This window comes from Pagrus major, chromosome 17, assembly GCF_040436345.1.
Source record: "Pagrus major chromosome 17, Pma_NU_1.0".
NCBI classification, from domain to species: domain Eukaryota; kingdom Metazoa; phylum Chordata; class Actinopteri; order Spariformes; family Sparidae; genus Pagrus; species Pagrus major.
The window spans coordinates 30,799,215-30,819,310 of NC_133231.1; the positions used below are offsets into that span (position 1 = coordinate 30,799,215).

A 20,096-nucleotide genomic window follows, 5' to 3' on the forward strand; every position below is an offset into this window, starting at 1 on the left:
TGGTGCAGCCATGCTGCCACAAACTGACACTTTCTACAAGGAAACACACAACTTACTGTTTTCATTTAATGCTGAATTTACAAGAAGGAGACAATGATTCAGAGTCTGTCAGAGACAGTTTATAAAGTGTATAAAGTTTCTCCTAACTCAACAACTCACTAAATTGACCGTTTTTCTAAGGGAGTCTGGTGACTTTCTCCACAGATGACAAAGAAGGAGCCTATCTTGGTCACTGTTTAGTGTATTTGTAAAGATTTGACATGTTCACATCAATAAAATGTTTCTTCTTTCATAAAAGTTGTTGTTTTGTGGTTCTTGTATTTGAGTCTGATGTTTTCATGCTACTTTCTACTTCTACTACATCACATCTCTGAGGGAAACACTTCACTTTTTACTCGACTACGTGTCTCTGACAGCTTTAGTCACTTTACACACTCAGATTTCTGCACACACAACTTACACAGAGTTTATGAATTATGACATTGAGAGCCTGAGAGGACCAGAGTCCTGGGAGTGGTCAGTGAACACATCGTACATTTCTATGATCCCTTCTAGTGAACGGACCCTGTCAGTGTTTGACTTTTATATGTGACGTGTTTGTTCTGCTGCAACATGAATCAGACAGAGATGATAGAAACATGCAGCCATCAACAAAGCCTGCAGAGCCCACAAGTGTTTCACAACTAAGAGGAAATGTTTTCAGACGTGGAGCAGGTTTTAACTGAGGCTTCATCGCACATGATTCACAGAGCCGCTCCACTTCCTGGAGTGATTCAGCTTGATGAGCCCTCCCTCTTCTCTCTGCTCTCAAACACAGCCAGCTCCACCCTGCCCAGGTATTTCCTTTCAGATCTACAGTGTGAAGGAGGGTGTAACTGAGCTGACGGCCTCGTTCACTGCACAAACACACGCTGTTCAGATCAGAGCTCAGACTAGTTTCACTTACCAGGAAGTGAAGCTCAGACGGTCGTCGACACAGAGAGGTGAAATGGCACAAAAAGGAGTTCAGCTGGACCGAGAGACTTTCTCTTGTTCCATCTGTTTGGATCTACTGAAGGATCCGGTGACTACTCCCTGTGGACACAGCTACTGCAGCAACTGTATTAAAGACCACTGGGATGAAGAGGAGAAGAAGGAAACCTACAGCTGCCCCGAGTGCAGGAAGAGCTTCACACCGAGGCCTGAGATGCTGAAAAGCACCATGTTAGCAGCTTTAGTGGAGCAGCTGAAGAAGACTGGACTCCAAGCTGCTCCTGCTGATCACTGCTATGCTGGAGCTGAAGATGTGGCCTGTGATGTCTGCACTGGGAGGAAACTGAGAGCAGTTAAGTCCTGTCTGCAGTGTGTGGCCTCTTACTGTGAGCAACACCTGCAGCCTCATTATGATGTGGCTCCATTAAAGAAACACAAGCTGGTGGAGCCGTCCAAGAAGCTCCAGCAGAACATCTGCTCTCGTCATGATGAGGTGATGAAGATGTTCTGCCGTACTGATCAGCAGTGTATCTGTTATCTCTGCTCTGTGGACGAACATAAAGGCCACGACACAGTGTCAGCTGCAGCAGAGAGGACTGAGAGGCAGAGAGAGCTGGAGGGGAGTCGACAAAACATCCAGCAGAGAATCCAGGACAGAGAGGAAGATGTGAAGGTGCTTCAACAGGAGGTGGAGGCCATCAATGGCTCTGCTGATAAAGCAGCGGAGCACAGTGAGAAGATCTTCACCCAGCTGATCCGTCTCATGGAGAAAAGACGCTCTGATGTGAAGCAGCAGGTCAGATCCCAGCAGGAAACTGAAGTGAGTCGAGTCAAAGAGCTTCAGGAGAAGCTGGAGCAGGAGATCACTGAGCTGAAGAGGAAAGACGCTGACCTGAAGAAGCTCTCACACACAGAGGATCACAACCAGTTTCTACACAACTACCCCTCACTGTCAGCACTCAGTGAGTCTACACACTCATCCAGCATCAATATCCGTCCTCTGAAGTACTTTGAGGATGTGACAGCAGCTGTGTCAGAGGTCAGAGACAAACTACAGGACGTCCTGAGAGAGACATGGACAAACATCTCACTGACAGTGACTGAAGTGGATGTTTTACTGTCAAACCCACAACCAGAGCCTGAGACCAGAGCTGACTTCTTAAGATATTCATCTGACATCACACTGGATCCAAACACAGCAAACACACAGCTGTTATTATCTGAGGGGAACAGAAAAGCAACATTAGTGTATCAACAACAGTCTTATTCTGATCATCCAGACAGATTCACTGACTTGTGGCAGGTCCTGAGTAGAGAGAGTCTGACTGGACGTTGTTACTGGGAGGTGGAGTGGAGAGACAGAGGAGAAGGAGTTTATGTAGCAGTCGCATACAAGAACATCAGCAGAGCAGGGCTGACAGCTGAATGTGAATTTGGATTCAATGACAAATCTTGGTCATTATGTTGTTACACAAACAGTTATAAGTTTTGGTACAACAACATCCAAACTCCCGTCTCAGGTCCTGAGTCCTCCAGAGTTGGAGTGTACCTGGATCACAGAGCAGGTATTCTGTCCTTCTACAGCGTCTCTGACACCATCACTCTCCTCCACAGAGTCCAGACCACATTCACTGAACCTCTCTATGCTGGAGTTCAGCTCTATTGCATCTTTGGAGACTCTGCTGAGTTCAGTAGACTGAAATAGACAGAAGACATTTAAGGGACACTGAGTTAAATCAGTCTCATGTTGTCTTCATGTTTGTCGCTGATCGTTGTGGCATTTCTTCACCTGTCAATCAAACTTTCTGGGCGGTACTTTGACGCCTCCTCATTTGTTGTTGTGTAAATGTTTGAGGTGTTTTCAGGTGACACTCCTTCCTGTGTCTGTTCAGCCACGGAGGCTCTCGCTGCTCCTGATGAGGTTTGTTTCCCTCAGCTGATTTGTCTTTTTATTAAAATGTGAGCGTCTCTGTGCTCTAACTGCATGTTGAATATTTGTACTCATGTATTTGTATGTTGTTGTTTCTCTTCCACTGCGTGAGTCTGAAGACAGAAAGCAGCAGACCTTCATTTATTGTAGATGTTTTGTGCTATGGAAGCTCATTTCTGCCAGAAAAATAGAAAAAGAAACATGAAAACTCAAAATTGAAATGAAAACACAATCATGAGATGATGAAGTGACTTTTATCTCATAATAATAACTGATGGTTGTAATTGTTGACGTCATACTTTTGACTCTCTCTCTCATAATTATGTCTCATGACAATATTTTTATTCTCAAGTTTCCATCTTGTTGTTTTTAAGCTTCACATCATGAATAAACAAACAGGAACAAAGTTTCTTCTCGTCTTCATTTCAGGGTTTCAAACAAAGCTGATGGAGAAAAGATGAAAATGTGTGTGTGGCTCCACCTGCTGTTATTTTAATGACAGAGGAAAATCTACACTGAATAACTTCTGCACACGTTTTAATATTGACCTTCACTTCAATGAGCCTCAGAAATGAGCCAGGAGGAAAAAAATTAACAAAAAACAATAAAACTTTCAGATGTTAAAGAAGTTCTGAAGAAATTTTCTTTTATATGTGAAACGTTTTAAAAAACTTTGGGGGTTTTTTCAGGAACATTTTCTATTTTTTTCATGAGGAGCAGATTAATAAATAAATGTCACGTGTGAAACGTTTAAAAAAAACAACATGTGGGGAAAAAACATTTCAGGAGAAAAAAAAAAAATATCCTGAAACTGATTTTCAGCAGAAATGTTTTTTGGCTCAAATACAGAAGTGCAAGTATGAAAGAAAATATCTCGTGTGCACGAGAAACATTTAAGTTTTCTCCCCATGTCCCTTCAGGGGCTCCGTAGTTTCTGCTTCCTGTGTAAAATCAAGTTGTTGCAGGAGAAAGTTTTTGTTGTCAGGTTCACAATAGACGTGTGTTGTGTTTAATGTGCATGGGAAATGAAAACTCCTTTGCACTTCGGCCTCTAGTGGTCAAAATGAGTATTACAGAAACAAACACAGAAAAAAGCTTGTTTTACACGTGAATAAAAAACATCAACACTTTTTCCTCCTGAATTTTTTCCCCACGTATTCACAGATGATAAAATAGAGAATGGATCACCAGAAAAAACATTTTGGGCGACAGTTTATTTTCCATGTGTGAAACACTTAAAGCCACTAGAGGCTGAAGTGCAGCACCACCTCATATTCTCCACAGTGTGAGCGTCCATGTTTTATTCCAGAGGAGCTTTAATTTCCCATGCACACTAAACACAACATACATCTACTGTGAACCTTACAAAAACATTTTCCTGACATTTATTTTCACACATGAAAAAAATAGAAATAGAAAATGTTCCTGAATTTATTTTTTTTCTGCAGATTCATTTTCTATTTGTTTCATCTGTGAAGACATGTGGGGAAAAATCTGCAGAAGAAAAATATTGTTAGGAGCCTTTTTATGTGTGAAATCAAGTTGTTGCAGGAGAGTATTTTCTGTGAGTCTCTCAGTCTGTATGTTGTGTTTTAGTGTGCACAGAGAAATTAACACAAAACTTGATTTCACACAAAATCTTTCCTGAATTTCTTCACATGAAAAAAATAGAAAATTTTCCAGAAAAAAAGTTTTTTTTAAACATTTCACACATGAAAATAAATTCTCCTGAAAACATTGTTTTCTGCAGAAGAGACGTCTTCACAGATGAAAATGGTTCAATCGATCACCAGAAAACAATTTCAGGATTTTTTAAAATTTCTATTTTTTTCATGTGAGAAAATAAATGTCAGGAGAATTTTGTTTTAAATTTTTATTTTTTTTAGATTTCTTTTTCTTGTGTAAAATCAAGTTGTTGCAGGAGAATGTTTTTGCTGTAAGTTCACAATAGACTGAACGCACATGAACGCTCACACTGTTTATAATATGAGGTAGTGATTCAGCCTCTAGTGGTCAAAATGAGTTTGACAGAAACAAACAGAATTTTCTCCTGACAAAACTATTTTTGTTTCTTCCTGTTTTACACAAAGAGAAATGAAAAGACTCAGTTTCACGAATAAAAAACCAAATCCGCTGGAAAAAAACGTGAAAAATTCATGACAAAAATATTTCAGGTGAATTTTTTTAGGTTTTTTGTCGCGTGTGAACTGAAGTCGTTGCAGGAGAATGTTTTTTGTGAGTCTCACAGTAGATGAATGTTGTGTTTTAGTGTGCACAGAGAAATGAACATGAAACTTGTTAACATGAACTTTTTTCATTCTGCTTCACATGAATTGTTTTAAACTGAAATTTATTTTCCCCTCAAAAAATGAGACCAACATTTTGATTCAGACTTAGAAAATGGGTCACCACAAACAAACGATGCGTTCACTGGCCCCTCAGGGCTTCTGTCGGCGGCTTCCCCTCATTTCATTTGGTGATTTTATTTTCTATACAAGTCAGTAACTAGGCCGTAACTATGGCAACACAAGAGCAGAAGGCGACAAACACGTGTGAGGTTTTTTTTTGTTCTTAATAATTTTTAGGTGAAAATTTTTTTATTCAGGAAAATTTTCTTTCCTTGTTCTTTTTTTTGTGTTTAGTGTTCTTTGACAAATCTGTTTTTGTTTTCACTCAGTTTCACAAAGGAAGTCTTTTTAAAAAAAATAAAATATAAAACACTAAACCCACTTTTCAACATTCGGCTTTCACATTATTTTCCTTTTTAATAAGCCTTCGTATGTAAAAACAAAACATCTGTTCATATGTAAAAAATAAATCTTTCAGCGATGAATGAGCTCAGTTTGATCACTGCCAAAGGCAAAAGCTATTTATGATTTAGCTCTGCGACACCTGTTGTTGAATTACAGTTCCTGTTGTACACTAGCCTGTCCTCTGTGCCTTTTTAAAATGAACTGTACGGCCACTTAACTTAAGCTAGAACGAGCCAAAAGGCTGTGAGATGGAACGAACCTGTGACTGTAAACCTGAAACCTCCGCAGCCTGATGGAAACTGCAGTGAACAACCATGTCAACTGTGTGTAGATGTTGAAGAATGTATGTTTTTGTAAATACAGCAATTCAGATGTGTAATTTTCTTTTATATTGGAATGTTTTGAATAAACAAGATGAAATGAGCGTCTGGTCCGTGTGATTAAAGGAGAGGGCGTCGTGTTGGTCTGTTCACACCTGACGGACGGACACCAGGTTTTTTACACAAAGAAATAAAACATTTGCCGAATTTACTGGGAGGGTCAACGAATTAAGAATTTGTCAGAGAAAACATTTTACCTTGTTTAGAAAGTTTCTTCTAAGTCAGCGAATTGCAAAATTGCTCAATTTGTAAAGGCAGTCTGGGGACGACCTGCCTGTATCTGTTACTGTTCACTGACTTGCAGCTCAGGAGGAAAAATAGTTTCAGTCTGAGCTTTTACGATTGTGAGTCGCTTCCTCGTCTTCGATGGGATTAAAAGCATTCATGAGTTTTAATTTCTCCGTGCACATTAAACACAACATGCATCTATTGTGAACCTTAAAAACAAAAAACAACCACCTGAAAATGTTTTTAGTGAAACCTGAACTCACATCTTTGTCACCTTCCACTATTGTGTTGTTGTTACTTCTTTGACAACTTCTATAGAAAATAAAGTCACCAAATGAAATTAGGAAAAGTCACCGTGACGAGCAGCCTCCTACGGAAGCCCTGAGGGGCAAGTGAAGAAATGACTTTCTAAATGTTTTCACTCTGTGAGACTTGTAGGAAAAACAAACTGTGAAACCAAGTGAACAAAAGGTTTTTTAAACGTTTCACACTTTTTTTTTTCCTCAGGAAAGATTTTTTCTTCACGTGTGAAAAGTAAAAAAAAAAAGGTTAGTTGTCTTTTTAGTCATTTTCTGAGTCTGATCTAAATTGTTGATCTAACTTCTAAACTTTTTTCATCTGTGAAGACGTGTGGGGAAACATTTCAGGAGAAAATAAATTCCTGTGTGAAACTGAGTGTGAACATTTTTCTTTATTATTATTATTATTACTATTATTATTATTATTATTAATAAAAAACTTTTTTTTTCATGAAAATGTTCCATTTTTTCTCCTGAGGAGCAGAGTGAACAATAAATCATGTGTGAAACATTTAAAATAATTGTTGAGATGACATGTGGGGAAAAACATTTCAGGAGGGGAAAATAATCCTGAAACCGAGTGGGAAAAGGAACATTTTCTATTTTTTCAAAAGAAAATTAAAAAACAAAACAAAAAAACTTTGTTTCAAACTAAAATGTTCTCCTGAAAGTCTTTTCTCACTCGGTTACAGGAATTATTTTTTCTCCTGTAAATGTTTTTTACCTTCAAGTCATCTCAACAATTATTTTTAAACGTTTCACATATGACATTTATTTTTCACTCTGCTCTCCTGGGAAAGAAAATCTAAACTTTTTTTGTTGTGTTTTTTCTGGAGAAAATAAAAACGAAAAACAAAAAACAAAAAAACTTTCAGGTGTAAAAGAAGTTTGAAGAAATTTTCTTTTCCATGTGAAAAGTTTTTAAAAACTTTGGCTTTTTTCAGGAAAGTTTTCTATTTTTTTCATGAGGAGCAGATTAATAAATAAATGTCACGTGTGAAACGTTTAAAAAAACTGTCGAGATGACTTGAAGGTAAAAAACATTTACAGGAGAAAAAAAGAAAAATCCTGAAACTGATCTTCAGGAGAAATGTTTTTGTTTTTTAGCTCAAATACAAAAATATTTTGTGCGCAAATATTGTTCTTCACTCAGTTTCACATATGAAAAAAACAAACAAAAAATTGTTGTGTTTTTTCAGGAGAATTAAAAAAACTTGGTTAAAAAAAACCTTTTTCTCCTGTAAATGTTTTTAAATGTTTCACATATGAAATTTGTTTTTCACTCTTCTCATGAAAATAATACAACATTTTCCTAAAAAAAAAAAGTTTTTTTAAAAACGTTTCACATATAAAAATTAATAAACAAACATGAACAAAGTTTCTTGTTGTCTTCATTTCAGGGTTTCAAACAAAGCTGATGGAGAAAAGTTAGAAGTGTCTCCAACTCAACAACTCACTAAATTGAGACATTTTTAAAGGGAGTCTGGTGACTTTCTCCACAGATGACAAAGAAGGAGCCTATCTTGGTCACTGTTTAGTGTATTTGTAAAGATTTGACATGTCCACATCAATAAAATGTTTCTTCTTTCATAAAAGTTGTTGTTTTGTGGTTCTTGTGTTTGAGTCTGATGTTTTCATGCTACTTTCTACTTCTACTACATCACATCTCTGAGGGAAACGCTTCACTTTTTACTCGACTACGTGTCTCTGACAGCTTTAGTCACTTTACACACTCAGATTTCTGCACACACAACTTACACAGAGTTTATGAAATATGACATTGAGAGACTGAGAGGACCAGAGTCCTGGGAGTGGTCAGTGAACACATCGTACATTTCTATGATCCCTTCTAGTGAACGGACCCTGTCAGTGTTTGACTTTTATATGTGACGTGTTTGTTCTGCTGCAACATGAATCAGACAGAGATGATAGAAACATGCAGCCATCAACAAAGCCTGCAGAGCCCACAAGTGTTTCACAACTAAGAGGAAATGTTTTCAGACGTGGAGCAGGTTTTAACTGAGGCTTCATCGTAAATGATTCACAGAGCAGCTCCACTTCCTGGAGTGATTCAGCTTGATGAGCCCTCCCTCTTCTCTCTGCTCTCAAACACAGCCAGCTCCACCCTGCCCAGGTATTTCCTTTCAGATCTACAGTGTGAAGGAGGGTGTAACTGAGCTGACGGCCTCGTTCACTGCACAAACACACGCTGTTCAGATCAGAGCTCAGACTAGTTTCACTTACCAGGAAGTGAAGCTCAGACGGTCGTCGACACAGAGAGGTGAAATGGCACAAAAAGGAGTTCAGCTGGACCGAGAGACTTTCTCTTGTTCCATCTGTTTGGATCTACTGAAGGATCCGGTGACTACTCCCTGTGGACACAGCTACTGCAGCAACTGTATTAAAGACCACTGGGATGAAGAGGAGAAGAAGGAAACCTACAGCTGCCCCGAGTGCAGGAAGAGCTTCACACCGAGGCCTGAGATGCTGAAAAACACCATGTTAGCAGCTTTAGTGGAGCAGCTGAAGAAGACTGGACTCCAAGCTGCTCCTGCTGATCTCTGCTGTGCTGGAGCTGAAGATGTGGCCTGTGATGTCTGCACTGGGAGGAAACTGAGAGCAGTTAAGTCCTGTCTGCAGTGTGTGGCCTCTTACTGTGAGCAACACCTGCAGCCTCATTATGAATCAGCTGCTTTAAAGAAACACAAGCTGGTGGAGCCGTCAGAGAAGCTCCAGGAGAACATCTGCTCTCATCACGATGAGGTGATGAAGATTTTCTGCCGTACTGATCAGCAGTGTATCTGTTATCTCTGCTCTGTGGACGAACATAAAGGCCACGACACAGTGTCAGCTGCAGCAGAGAGGACTGAGAGGCAGAGAGAGCTGGAGGGGAGTCGACAAAACATCCAGCAGAGGATCCAGGACAGAGAGGAAGATGTGAAGGTGCTTCAACAGGAGGTGGAGGCCATCAATGGCTCTGCTGATAAAGCAGCGGAGCACAGTGAGAAGATCTTCACCCAGCTGATCCGTCTCATGGAGAAAAGACGCTCTGATGTGAAGCAGCAGGTCAGATCCCAGCAGGAAACTGAAGTGAGTCGAGTCAAAGAGCTTCAGGAGAAGCTGGAGCAGGAGATCACTGAGCTGAAGAGGAAAGACGCTGAGCTGAAGAAGCTCTCACACACAGAGGATCACAACCAGTTTCTACACAACTACCCCTCACTGTCAGCACTCAGTGAGTCTACACACTCATCCAGCATCAATATCCGTCCTCTGAAGTACTTTGAGGATGTGACAGCAGCTGTGTCAGAGGCCAGAGACAAACTACAGGACGTCCTGAGAGAGACATGGACAAACATCTCACTGACAGTGACTCAAGTGGATGTTTTACTGTCACAACCAGAGAACAAGACCAGAGCTGACTTCTTAAGATATTCATCTGACATCACACTGGATCCAAACACAGCACACAAACATCTGTTATTATCTGAGGGGAACAGAAAAGCAACAGTGAATCAACAACAGTCTTATTCTGATCATCCAGACAGATTCACTGACTATCTTCAGGTCCTGAGTAGAGAGAGTCTGACTGGACGTTGTTACTGGGAGGTGGAGTGGAGAGGAGGAGTAGGAGTTTATGTAGCAGTCTCATACAAGAACATCAGCAGAGCAGGGGGGACAGATGAATGTGGATTTGGACGAAATGACAAATCTTGGTCATTACATTGTGACACAGACAGTTATCAGTTTTGGTACAACAACATCCAAACTCCCGTCTCAGGTCCTGTGTCCTCCAGAGTTGGAGTGTACCTGGATCACAGAGCAGGTATTCTGTCCTTCTACAGCGTCTCTGACACCATCACTCTCCTCCACAGAGTCCAGACCACATTCACTGAACCTCTCTATGCTGGAGTTTGCCTCTATTACAGTTACGGAAACACTGCTGAGTTCAGTAGACTGAAATAGACAGAAGACATTTAAGGGACACTGAGTTAAATCAGTCTCATGTTGTCTTCATGTTTGTCGCTGATCGTTGTGGCATTTCTTCACCTGTCAATCAAACTTTCTGGGCGGTACTTTGACGCCTCCTCATTTGTTGTTGTGTAAATGTTTGAGGTGTTTTCAGGTGACACTCCTTCCTGTGTCTGTTCAGCCACGGAGGCTCTCGCTGCTCCTGATGAGGTTTGTTTCCCTCAGCTGATTTGTCTTTTTATTAAAATGTGAGCGTCTCTGTGCTCTAACTGCATGTTGAATATTTGTACTCATGTATTTGTATGTTGTTGTTTCTCTTCCACTGCGTGAGTCTGAAGACAGAAAGCAGCAGACCTTCATTTATTGTAGATGTTTTGTGCTATGGAAGCTCATTTCTGCCAGAAAAATAGAAAAAGAAACATGAAAACTCAAAATTGAAATGAAAACACAATCATGAGATGATGAACTGACTTTTATCTCATAATAATAACTGATGGTTGTAATTGTTGACGTCATACTTTTGACTCTCTCTCTCATAATTATGTCTCATGACAATATTTTTATTCTCAAGTTTCCATCTTGTTGTTTTTAAGCTTCACATCATGAATAAACAAACACGAACAAAGTTTCTTCTCGTCTTCATTTCAGGGTTTCAAACAAAGCTGATGGAGAAAAGATGAAAATGTGTGTGTGGCTCCACCTGCTGTTATTTTAATGACAGAGGAAAATCTACACTGAATAACTTCTGCACACGTTTTAATATTGACCTTCACTTCAATGAGCCTCAGAAATGAGCCAGGAAAAAAAAAAATAACAAAAAACAATAAAACTTTCAGATGTAAAGTTCTGAAGAAATTTTCTTTTCTATGTGAAACGTTTTAAAAAACTTTGGGTTTTTTCAGGAACATTTTCTATTTTTTTCATGAGGAGCAGATTAATAAATAAATGTCACGTGTGAAACGTTTAAAAAAAACAACATGTGGGGAAAAAACATTTCAGGAGAAAAAAAAAATCCTGAAACTGATTTTCAGCAGAAATGTTTTTTTGGCTCAAATACAGAAGTGCAAGTATGAAAGAAAATATCTCGTGTGCACGAGAAACATTTAAGTTTTCTCCCCATGTCCCTTCAGGGGCTCCGTAGTTTCTGCTTCCTGTGTAAAATCAAGTTGTTGCAGGAGAAAGTTTTTGTTGTCAGGTTCACAATAGACGTGTGTTGTGTTTAATGTGCACGGGAAATTAAATCTCCTTTGCACTTCAGCCTCTAGTGGTCAAAATGAGTATTACAGAAACAAACACAAAAAGTTTGTTTTACACGTGAATAAAAAACATCAACACTTTTTCCTCCTGAATTTTTTCCCCACGTATTCACAGATGATAAAATAGAGAATGGATCACCAGAAAAAACATTTTGGGCGACAGTTTATTTTCCATGTGTGAAACACTTGAAGCCACTAGAGGCTGAAGTGCAGCACCACCTCATATTCTCCACAGTGTGAGCGTCCATGTTTTATTCCAGAGGAGCTTTAATTTCCCGTGCACACTAAACACAACATACATCTACTGTGAACCTTACAAAAACATTTTCCTGACATTTATTTTCACACATGAAAAAAATAGAAATAGAAAATGTTCCTGAATTTATTTTTTTCCTGCAGATTCATTTCCTATTTGTTTCATCTGTGAAGACATGTGGGGAAAAATCTGCAGAAGAAAAATATTGTTAGGAGCCTTTTTATGTGTGAAATCAAGTTGTTGCAGGAGAGTATTTTCTGTGAGTCTCTCAGTCTGTATGTTGTGTTTTAGTGTGCACAGAGAAATTAACACAAAACTTGATTTCACACAAAATCTTTCCTGAATTTCTTCACATGAAAAAAATAGAAAATTTTCCAGAAAAAACGTTTTTTTAAAACATTTCACACATGAAAATAAATTCTCCTGAAAACATTGTTTTCTGCAGAAGAGACGTCTTCACAGATGAAAATGGTTCAATCGATCACCAGAAAACAATTTCAGGATTTTTTAAAATTTCTCTTTTTTTCATGTGAGAAAATAAATGTCAGGAGAATTTTGTTTTAAATTTTAATTTATTTCAGATTTCTTTTTCTTGTGTAAAATCAAGTTGTTGCAGGAGAATGTTTTCGCTGTAAGTTCACAATAGACTGAACGCACATGAACGCTCACACTGTTTATAATATGAGGTAGTGATTCAGCCTCTAGTGGTCAAAATGAGTGTGACAGAAACAAACAGAATTTTCTCCTGACAAAACTATTTTTGTTTCTTCCTGTTTCACACAAAGAGAAATGAAAAGACTCAGTTTCACGAATAAAAAAACCAAATCCGTTGGAAAAAAACGTCAAAAATTCATGAAAAAATATTTCAGGTGAATTTTTTTGAGGTTTTTTGTCGCGTGTGAACTGAAGTCGTTGCAGGAGAATGTTTTTTGTGAGTCTCACAGTAGATGAATGTTGTGTTTTAGTGTGCACAGAGAAATGAACATGAAACTTGTTAACATGAACTTTTTTCATTCTGCTTCACATGAATTGTTTTAAACTGAAATTTCTTTTCCCCTCAAAAAATGAGACCAACATTTTGATTCAGACTTAGAAAATGGGTCACCACAAACAAACGATGCGTTCACTGGCCCCTCAGGGCTTCTGTCGGCGGCTTCCCCTCATTTAATTTGGTGATTTTATTTTCTATACAAGTCAGTAACTAGGCCGTAACTATGGCAACACAAAAGCAGAAGGCGACAAACACGTGTGAGGTTTTTTTTGTTCTTAATAATTTTTAGGTGAAAATTTTTTTATTCAGGAAAATTTTCTTTCCTTGTTCTTTTTTTTGTGTTTAGTGTTCTTTGACAAATCTGTTTTTGTTTTCACTCAGTTTCAAAAAGGAAGTCTTTTTAAATAAAATAAAATATATAACCCTAAACCCACTTTTCAACATTCGGCTTTAACATTATTTTCCTCATATAAGATGCTGAGGACACGACCTGCTGCCACATTACTGTTGTTTGCTCTTGTAACGTCGCTTTGTGGGTTGAAGTGTGAGACTTTCTCTTATTTTGAGTGATATCCACTGAAGGATCTGTTTAGTTGTCAGACTGAACCCGTCAGACCGTCACACTCCTGGTCTCACCCTGCCGGCTTCCTCTCACACACAGACAACGAGGCGGAATAACGCCGCGATATTCCCGCCAAGAAAAGGAAGTGTGAAAGGAGCTAAAGTCTAAACAAAGACAGAAACAACTTCTAGATTTACAACAAGGAACAAATAATGAAGAATTAGTCAGAGACAGTTTATAAAGTGTCTCCAACTCAACAACTCACTAAATTGAGCGTTTTTCTAAGGGAGTCTGGTGACTTTCTCCACGGGACAAAGAAGTTGCCTATACTGGTTACTGTTTAGTGTCTTTGTAAAATGTGACATGTTTAGCATCAATAAAATGTTTCTTCTTTCATAAATTGAGTGTAAATGGTGAAATCAGTGTAAACAGTGTGTTCAAACAGCTGCTAAATGTTGGCAGGTCAGACTTTAGCACTTTAGACACAGAAGCAGACAGGCTGGTGCAGCCATGCTGCCACAAACTGACACTTTTTACAAGTAAGATAAAAACTAATTGTTAAACATTTAATGCTGAATTTACAAGAAGGAACAAATAATGAAGGATTAGTCAGAGACAGTTTATAAAGTGTCTCCAACTCAACAACTCACTAAATTGAGACATTTTTAAAGGGAGTCTGGTGACTTTCTCCACAGATGACAAAGAAGGAGCCTATCTTGGTCACTGTTTACTGTATTTGGAAAGATTTGACATGTTCACATCAATAAAATGTCTTCTTTCATAAAAGTTGTTGTTTTGTGGTTCTTGTAGCTGCCATCAAAGTCAGTTATACTATTTAAGTTAATTTACATAATTAATAATAATTGGTTGTTGAAAATATGAACAATTCAAGCATTCATGTTTAAATAAGGGAATACATTCTGTTGTTTCATTTGGATATAATTGTAACTAAAGAGAACTGTTGTTGTAGCAGAACCAATGTTCGCTGGTGTCAGTGCTCTCACGTCGTTGTTTTGTGTTGACGCACTTTACCTTCACCATGCTTGAGGTGAGCAGCGGTCAATAAGTCCGGTATGAGAGAAGCAGAGGAAAGAAGAAGAATAAAGTGTCCTTAACTCCGTTTAGTTGAGAAGGCCAATGAGGTATGTTGATGTATAATTATGGTTTATATTGTGCTTTGTAACTCACTCTGTGTTACGTAAATTTAATTGGATGTTTATGTTTGTTTGTTTAGTTCTTACGACATTCGTCGACATGTGGACTTTTATTGAAATTCCTCGACTGAAGACAATAAATGCCTGTGAGAGGAACACCTTGTGTCATGATTGACTGAACGGGAGTTACAGTAAGAACTCAGCCTGTCCGACGTGAGGTGGAAAGACGATGTGTGCGCCCGCCGTGGACGGAGCTGCAAGGAAGTTGCAACGCACGCCAGCACCGAAAAAATAAGACTGTTCACATACCGGTAACCCAAGCAAGCAGAGTCCAAGAGCATCAAGTGATCAAGCTTACAACAAGTAATACATTTAAAACAAGTTGAATGTTAAGAGGTATAGCTTATCAACTGCTATAAGGGACTCTATAAGTGCTGAAGAGACAAGTTTTCTGGTGTTACCATAACAACCAAGTCATTTCTGATTTCATCATATTCGTTTATTATTTAACCATTTAAGTGTTTTGACATTCAAAGAATCATTCTTTGGTACTGTTCAAGCTAAAAATAAGTGATATAATTCTTTGCAAGTGGAAATAAGTTCATTTGTATTGTGAAAGCGATTTTTGAAACATTAAGACACTGTAAAAAATGGTTGGTTAAATTTGAAGGTTAAAAGGGTTAGGTTAGTTGAAATTTGTATTTTATTGCAATTTAACAGCTCTACTAACTAGTAATCTTCAAGCTAAACTAGTCAACTTAACTAGTTTCAGTTACATTTAAAGGGTAATTACACTAAAAAATACAAGTAAGGTTAACTCAAAAACAATCTGAACATGGCTGTGTATCCTGGTAATACTGAAGCTATAGAAGTACAACAGCAGTCTAAAAATCTTGTTGAAGCAAATGTAAACACTAATGCATTACAAGAGAGTGAGGTTGGCATTGAGAAACAAGCTGCTGCACAAGAAGGACCAAGAAGAAGTCAGAGAACCCGAACACTGACTGAAAAGGGTCAAGAACTCCAAGATAACAAATCTAAAAAGCTTTTGAACAGTTTTACAACTGCATACAAGAAATGGAAATCTCTCGTGAGGGAGGCTAAAAGAGCACATGACGGATCCCTTCCCAATGAGATACTGCAAGACCACATGACTAAGGTCCACCATGCTTCAACAGATGTAAAACAAGCCTATGAAGACTTGCGTCTTTACAAGGCACCTGATGGAGAGACACGTCGTCGAGTAGACACATGTGATGCTCTCACAAGAAAGATCTTGCAATGGGATCTGAGCGAAGAGACAGATAAAGAGCAAGGTTCTAAAAGTGATCAAGCATACTGGGTTGAGAATGGCTCAGTGTTTTCATCTGCAGCATCCCAGAGATCTGAAGTGGACTCTCAAGGAGTCAAGTCTACAAAGAGTTCAAGCTTAAGTTCAAAACGTTCAAGTCTGTCCTCTACAAAGGTAAAAGAAGCTGCAGCGGAGTTAGCTGCAACTCAAGCCACTTTGGAAGTTTTACAAGAAATGGAACGTGAGAAACAAGAGCTTGAAACACTTGAAAATGAGAACAGACAGAGACTTGCATTACAAGAAGCTGAAAATGCTGCAAGACAAAATGCTTTAGAAGAGAAGCGTATGCAGATAGAGCGCTTAAAGACAGTCAAGAAAATGAATGCTGCAAAGGCAAGACTGCAAGTCTATCAACAAGAAGTAGACTCAGATCAAGAGATATCAGATTTGCTCCACGACTGCAAGCCTAGGCAAGAGAAACGTGTACATAAATCAAGAAGTCTCCCAGTGCATCATATAAAAGAGACAGGTGCTCATGTACAACCTGCTGTGTTAACACAACCTGTCACAAGGGAGCAGCCTGCTATTAACGCCCATCAAGAGCATAGTACTACATCACTTGCCAGTGCAATAGCAGAGTCAATCAATGCAAGCCGTCTGCCTGTACCAGAGCCTGCTGTCTTCAATGGAGACCCGCTAAGGTATAAAGACTGGAAGATGTCTTTTCAAACTCTGATAGGCAGGAAACACATTCCAGTGAATGAGAAGGTCTACTACCTCCGTAAGTATGTCGGCGGACCTGCAAAGAAAGCCATTGAGAGTTATTTTCTGATAGGCACGGATGCAGCTTACCATTCAGCGTGGGACGTCCTGGAAGAAAGATATGGAAGCTCATTCATGATTGCTAAAGCTTTCAGAGATAAGCTCACCTCATGGCCAAAGATAGGACCCAAGGAGAGTGTTGAACTCAGAGAGTTCTCAGACTTTCTTCGAGGCTGTGAAGCAGCAATGTCTGAGGTTAAATGACTGTGGTGAAAACCAAAGAATACTTACCAAACTGCCTGACTGGTTGACAGCCAGATGGAACAGAAAGGTAATTGAGTTTGAAGAAGAAGCTAAGACATTTCCCAGCTTCAGTCAGTTTGTTGAGTTTGTCGCAAAGGAAGCTAAGATAGCCTGTAGCCCTGTGACCTCTCTTCATGCTCTGAAGTCTAATGATGTTGAAAAGATGAAGACACCAAAGACACGAAGCGTTGGTGTAAAGGTGCTGACAAGCAACTCTGAAGAGAACCCAGATGTTAAGGGTTGTGTGTTTTGTGAGAAGTCAAACCATAGCATTCACACATGTCGAAGATTTATGGACAAGTCACTTACAGAAAGAGTCAAGTTTGTGCAAACAAATAAAATGTGTTTTGGATGTTTGAAAACAGGACACCTTTCAAAGAACTGTGAAAAGAGGAGTGTCTGCGACACATGCAAAAGGAAGCATCCAACATGCTTACACGAAGATCGAGCTAAGGAGGACAGAAAGAAAGAACATCGGGACGACGAAAGAAAGGACAGTGTGAAACACTCAAAGGAGAAAGAAAGGTCAAAAGAAAGAACAGAGTCTAAACCAACTGATGCAACGTTGAGTGAGGCAACTTCTCACCGGGTCGTACAAGATATGAAGAGCACTCATACCTCCTCGGTTATGCCAGTATGGTTATCCACAACAAGTAACCCAGACAGTGAAGTTCTTTTATATGCACTTCTGGACAATCAAAGTGACACCACCTTTGTTTTGCAAGAAAAGGCTGATACTCTGGATACACAAAAGGAGCCTGTGCAACTGAAACTCTCAACGCTAGCATCCAGAAGTACAGTCATTCCAAGTCAGAAGCTAACTGGGTTGCAAGTTAGAGGCTTTTATTCATCAAAGAAAATCCCTCTCCCAATAACTTACACAAGAGAGTTTATTCCTGTCAATCTAAGTCATATCCCCACACCTAAAACAGCAAGAGCATGGCCTCACCTAGAGCACCTTGCCGAAGAGATTGCTCCTTTAATTGAATGTGACGTTGGCCTGCTTATAGGTTACAATTGTTCTCAAGCACTGCTACCTAGAGAGGTTGTGGCTGGCAAAGACAATGAGCCATTTGCCCAAAGAACGGACCTTGGCTGGAGTATCGTCGGCTGTGTGAATCCCTGTGTCGACTATGGTGATGCGCTCGGAAGCAGCCACGCGGTCGTTGTGAGACAAGTGACACCTTATCATCAGTCGCCTGCTAATCTGACCAGTGAAGTCCGGTACATATGTCGAACACAAGTAAAGGAAGTCATCACTCCACCAGATGTGATAAAGGCACTTGAGTCTGACTTCAATGAAAGAGGTGTAGAAGATGCTCACATCTCTCAAGAGGATCTCCGCTTCCTTTCAATAATGGAGGAAGGAATCAGAATCAAAGCAGACGGTCACTGCGAGATGCCCTTGCCATTTAAAGAAGGCAGGCCGAATCTGCCAGACAACAGGAAATGTGCAGAGCATCGTCTGAAATGTTTGAGAAGAAGATTTGAAAAGGACAAACAATACCATAAGGACTACGTAGCCTTCATGAGTGAAACAATATCTCGCGGAGACGCTGAGAAGGTTTCAATGGAAGATGTCAATAATAACCCTGCTTGGTACATCCCGCACCATGGGGTGTACCACCCACAGAAACCAGGGAAGATAAGAGTCGTGTTTGACTGTTCAGCGAAGTTTGAAGGCGTATCATTGAACGACCATCTGCTTACTGGGCCAGAACTGACGAACAATTTGATTGGTGTCCTCTGCCGGTTTCGCAAGGGTCCTGTAGCAGTGATGTGCGATATTGAACGTATGTTCCATCAGTTTCATGTCAGAACAGAAGACCAGGACTATTTGAGATTCCTCTGGTGGGACGATGGAAACTTTCAAGTACAACCATCAGTCTATCGTATGAGAGTGCACCTGTTTGGGGCCGCCTCATCACCGGGCTGTGCAAACTACGGCCTCAAGCACATTGCAGCTCAAGGACAGGGTCGTTTCAGTGAAGCAAGCATCCGCTTTGTTGAAAGGAACTTTTATGTGGATGACGGCCTGACGAGTGTGTCATCAAATGATGAAGCGATACAGCTGATCAGAGAGGCCAGGCAGCTCTGCAGCGCTGGCAAGCTACGCATTCACAAGTTCATTTCCAATCGTCAAGAGGTACTTGCATCAATTCCCAGAGAAGAATGTGCGGAAAGGGCAAGACATCAAGACTTAGCCTTGAGTGAGCCACTGATTGAGAGAGCCCTAGGTGTTAAGTGGTGCATCTCTTCAGATCAGTTCCTCTTCAGAGTAGTGGTGAGTGAACGCCCGCTTTCTAGAAGAGGCATCTTGTCAACGGTAGCGTCTGTTTACGACCCACTCGGCTTTGTAGCGCCTTTCATTCTTGTTGGGAAGCAAATACTTCAGCAGATGTGTCGAGAGAAAACCGGATGGGATGAACCACTATCTGATGATCTTCGGTCGCAGTGGGAATCTTGGTTGTTGGACCTACAGAATCTAGCGGATGTTAAGATTCAAAGATGTTACCTCCCAGTAAGTTTCGGTGAAGTCCAAAGACACGAACTCCATCATTTCTCGGACGCGAGTGTCACTGGATATGGAGAATGCACTTACCTGAGAGCAGTTAGTGCAACAGGACAAATCCACTGTTCGCTGGTCATGGGTAAGGCCAGAGTGGCCCCCACGAAGGTCACTACAGTACCAAGACTCGAGCTTTCAGCAGCTGTTGTTGCTGTTCGCACCAGTGATTTGCTCAGAAAGGAGTTGGAGCTAGAAGGAGCCCAGGAAATCTTCTGGACGGACTCAAGAGTCGTACTTGGATATGTCAACAACGAGGCCAGAAGATTCCACGTATTTGTGGCAAATCGCATTCAGCGAATCAAGGAAAGTACCGATCCAAGTCAATGGAGATATGTGGCCTCTGAAGAAAATCCCGCAGACCACGCATCTCGGGGTCTGAAGTCAAAGGAGCTTATTGCTTCCAACTGGTTCACGGGTCCAA

At 40.0% G+C, this 20,096-nt stretch overlaps 1 protein-coding gene and 1 long non-coding RNA gene across 4 annotated transcripts in view; one reads left to right on the top strand and one right to left on the bottom strand.

Moving 5' to 3' along the window:
• LOC141011761 (uncharacterized) overlaps positions 1–20,096 on the bottom strand; it is a 72,860-nt gene that overhangs the window by 19,850 nt on the left and 32,914 nt on the right. The window lies entirely within an intron of this gene.
• Positions 925–11,157, top strand: LOC141011976 (uncharacterized). Its single transcript, XM_073485340.1, has 3 exons — positions 925–2,675; positions 2,865–2,893; positions 8,678–11,157. The coding sequence occupies exons 1-3, from the start codon at positions 989–991 to the stop codon at positions 10,523–10,525; spliced, it is 3,564 nt and encodes a 1,187-aa protein (XP_073341441.1). The 5' UTR covers positions 925–988; the 3' UTR covers positions 10,526–11,157.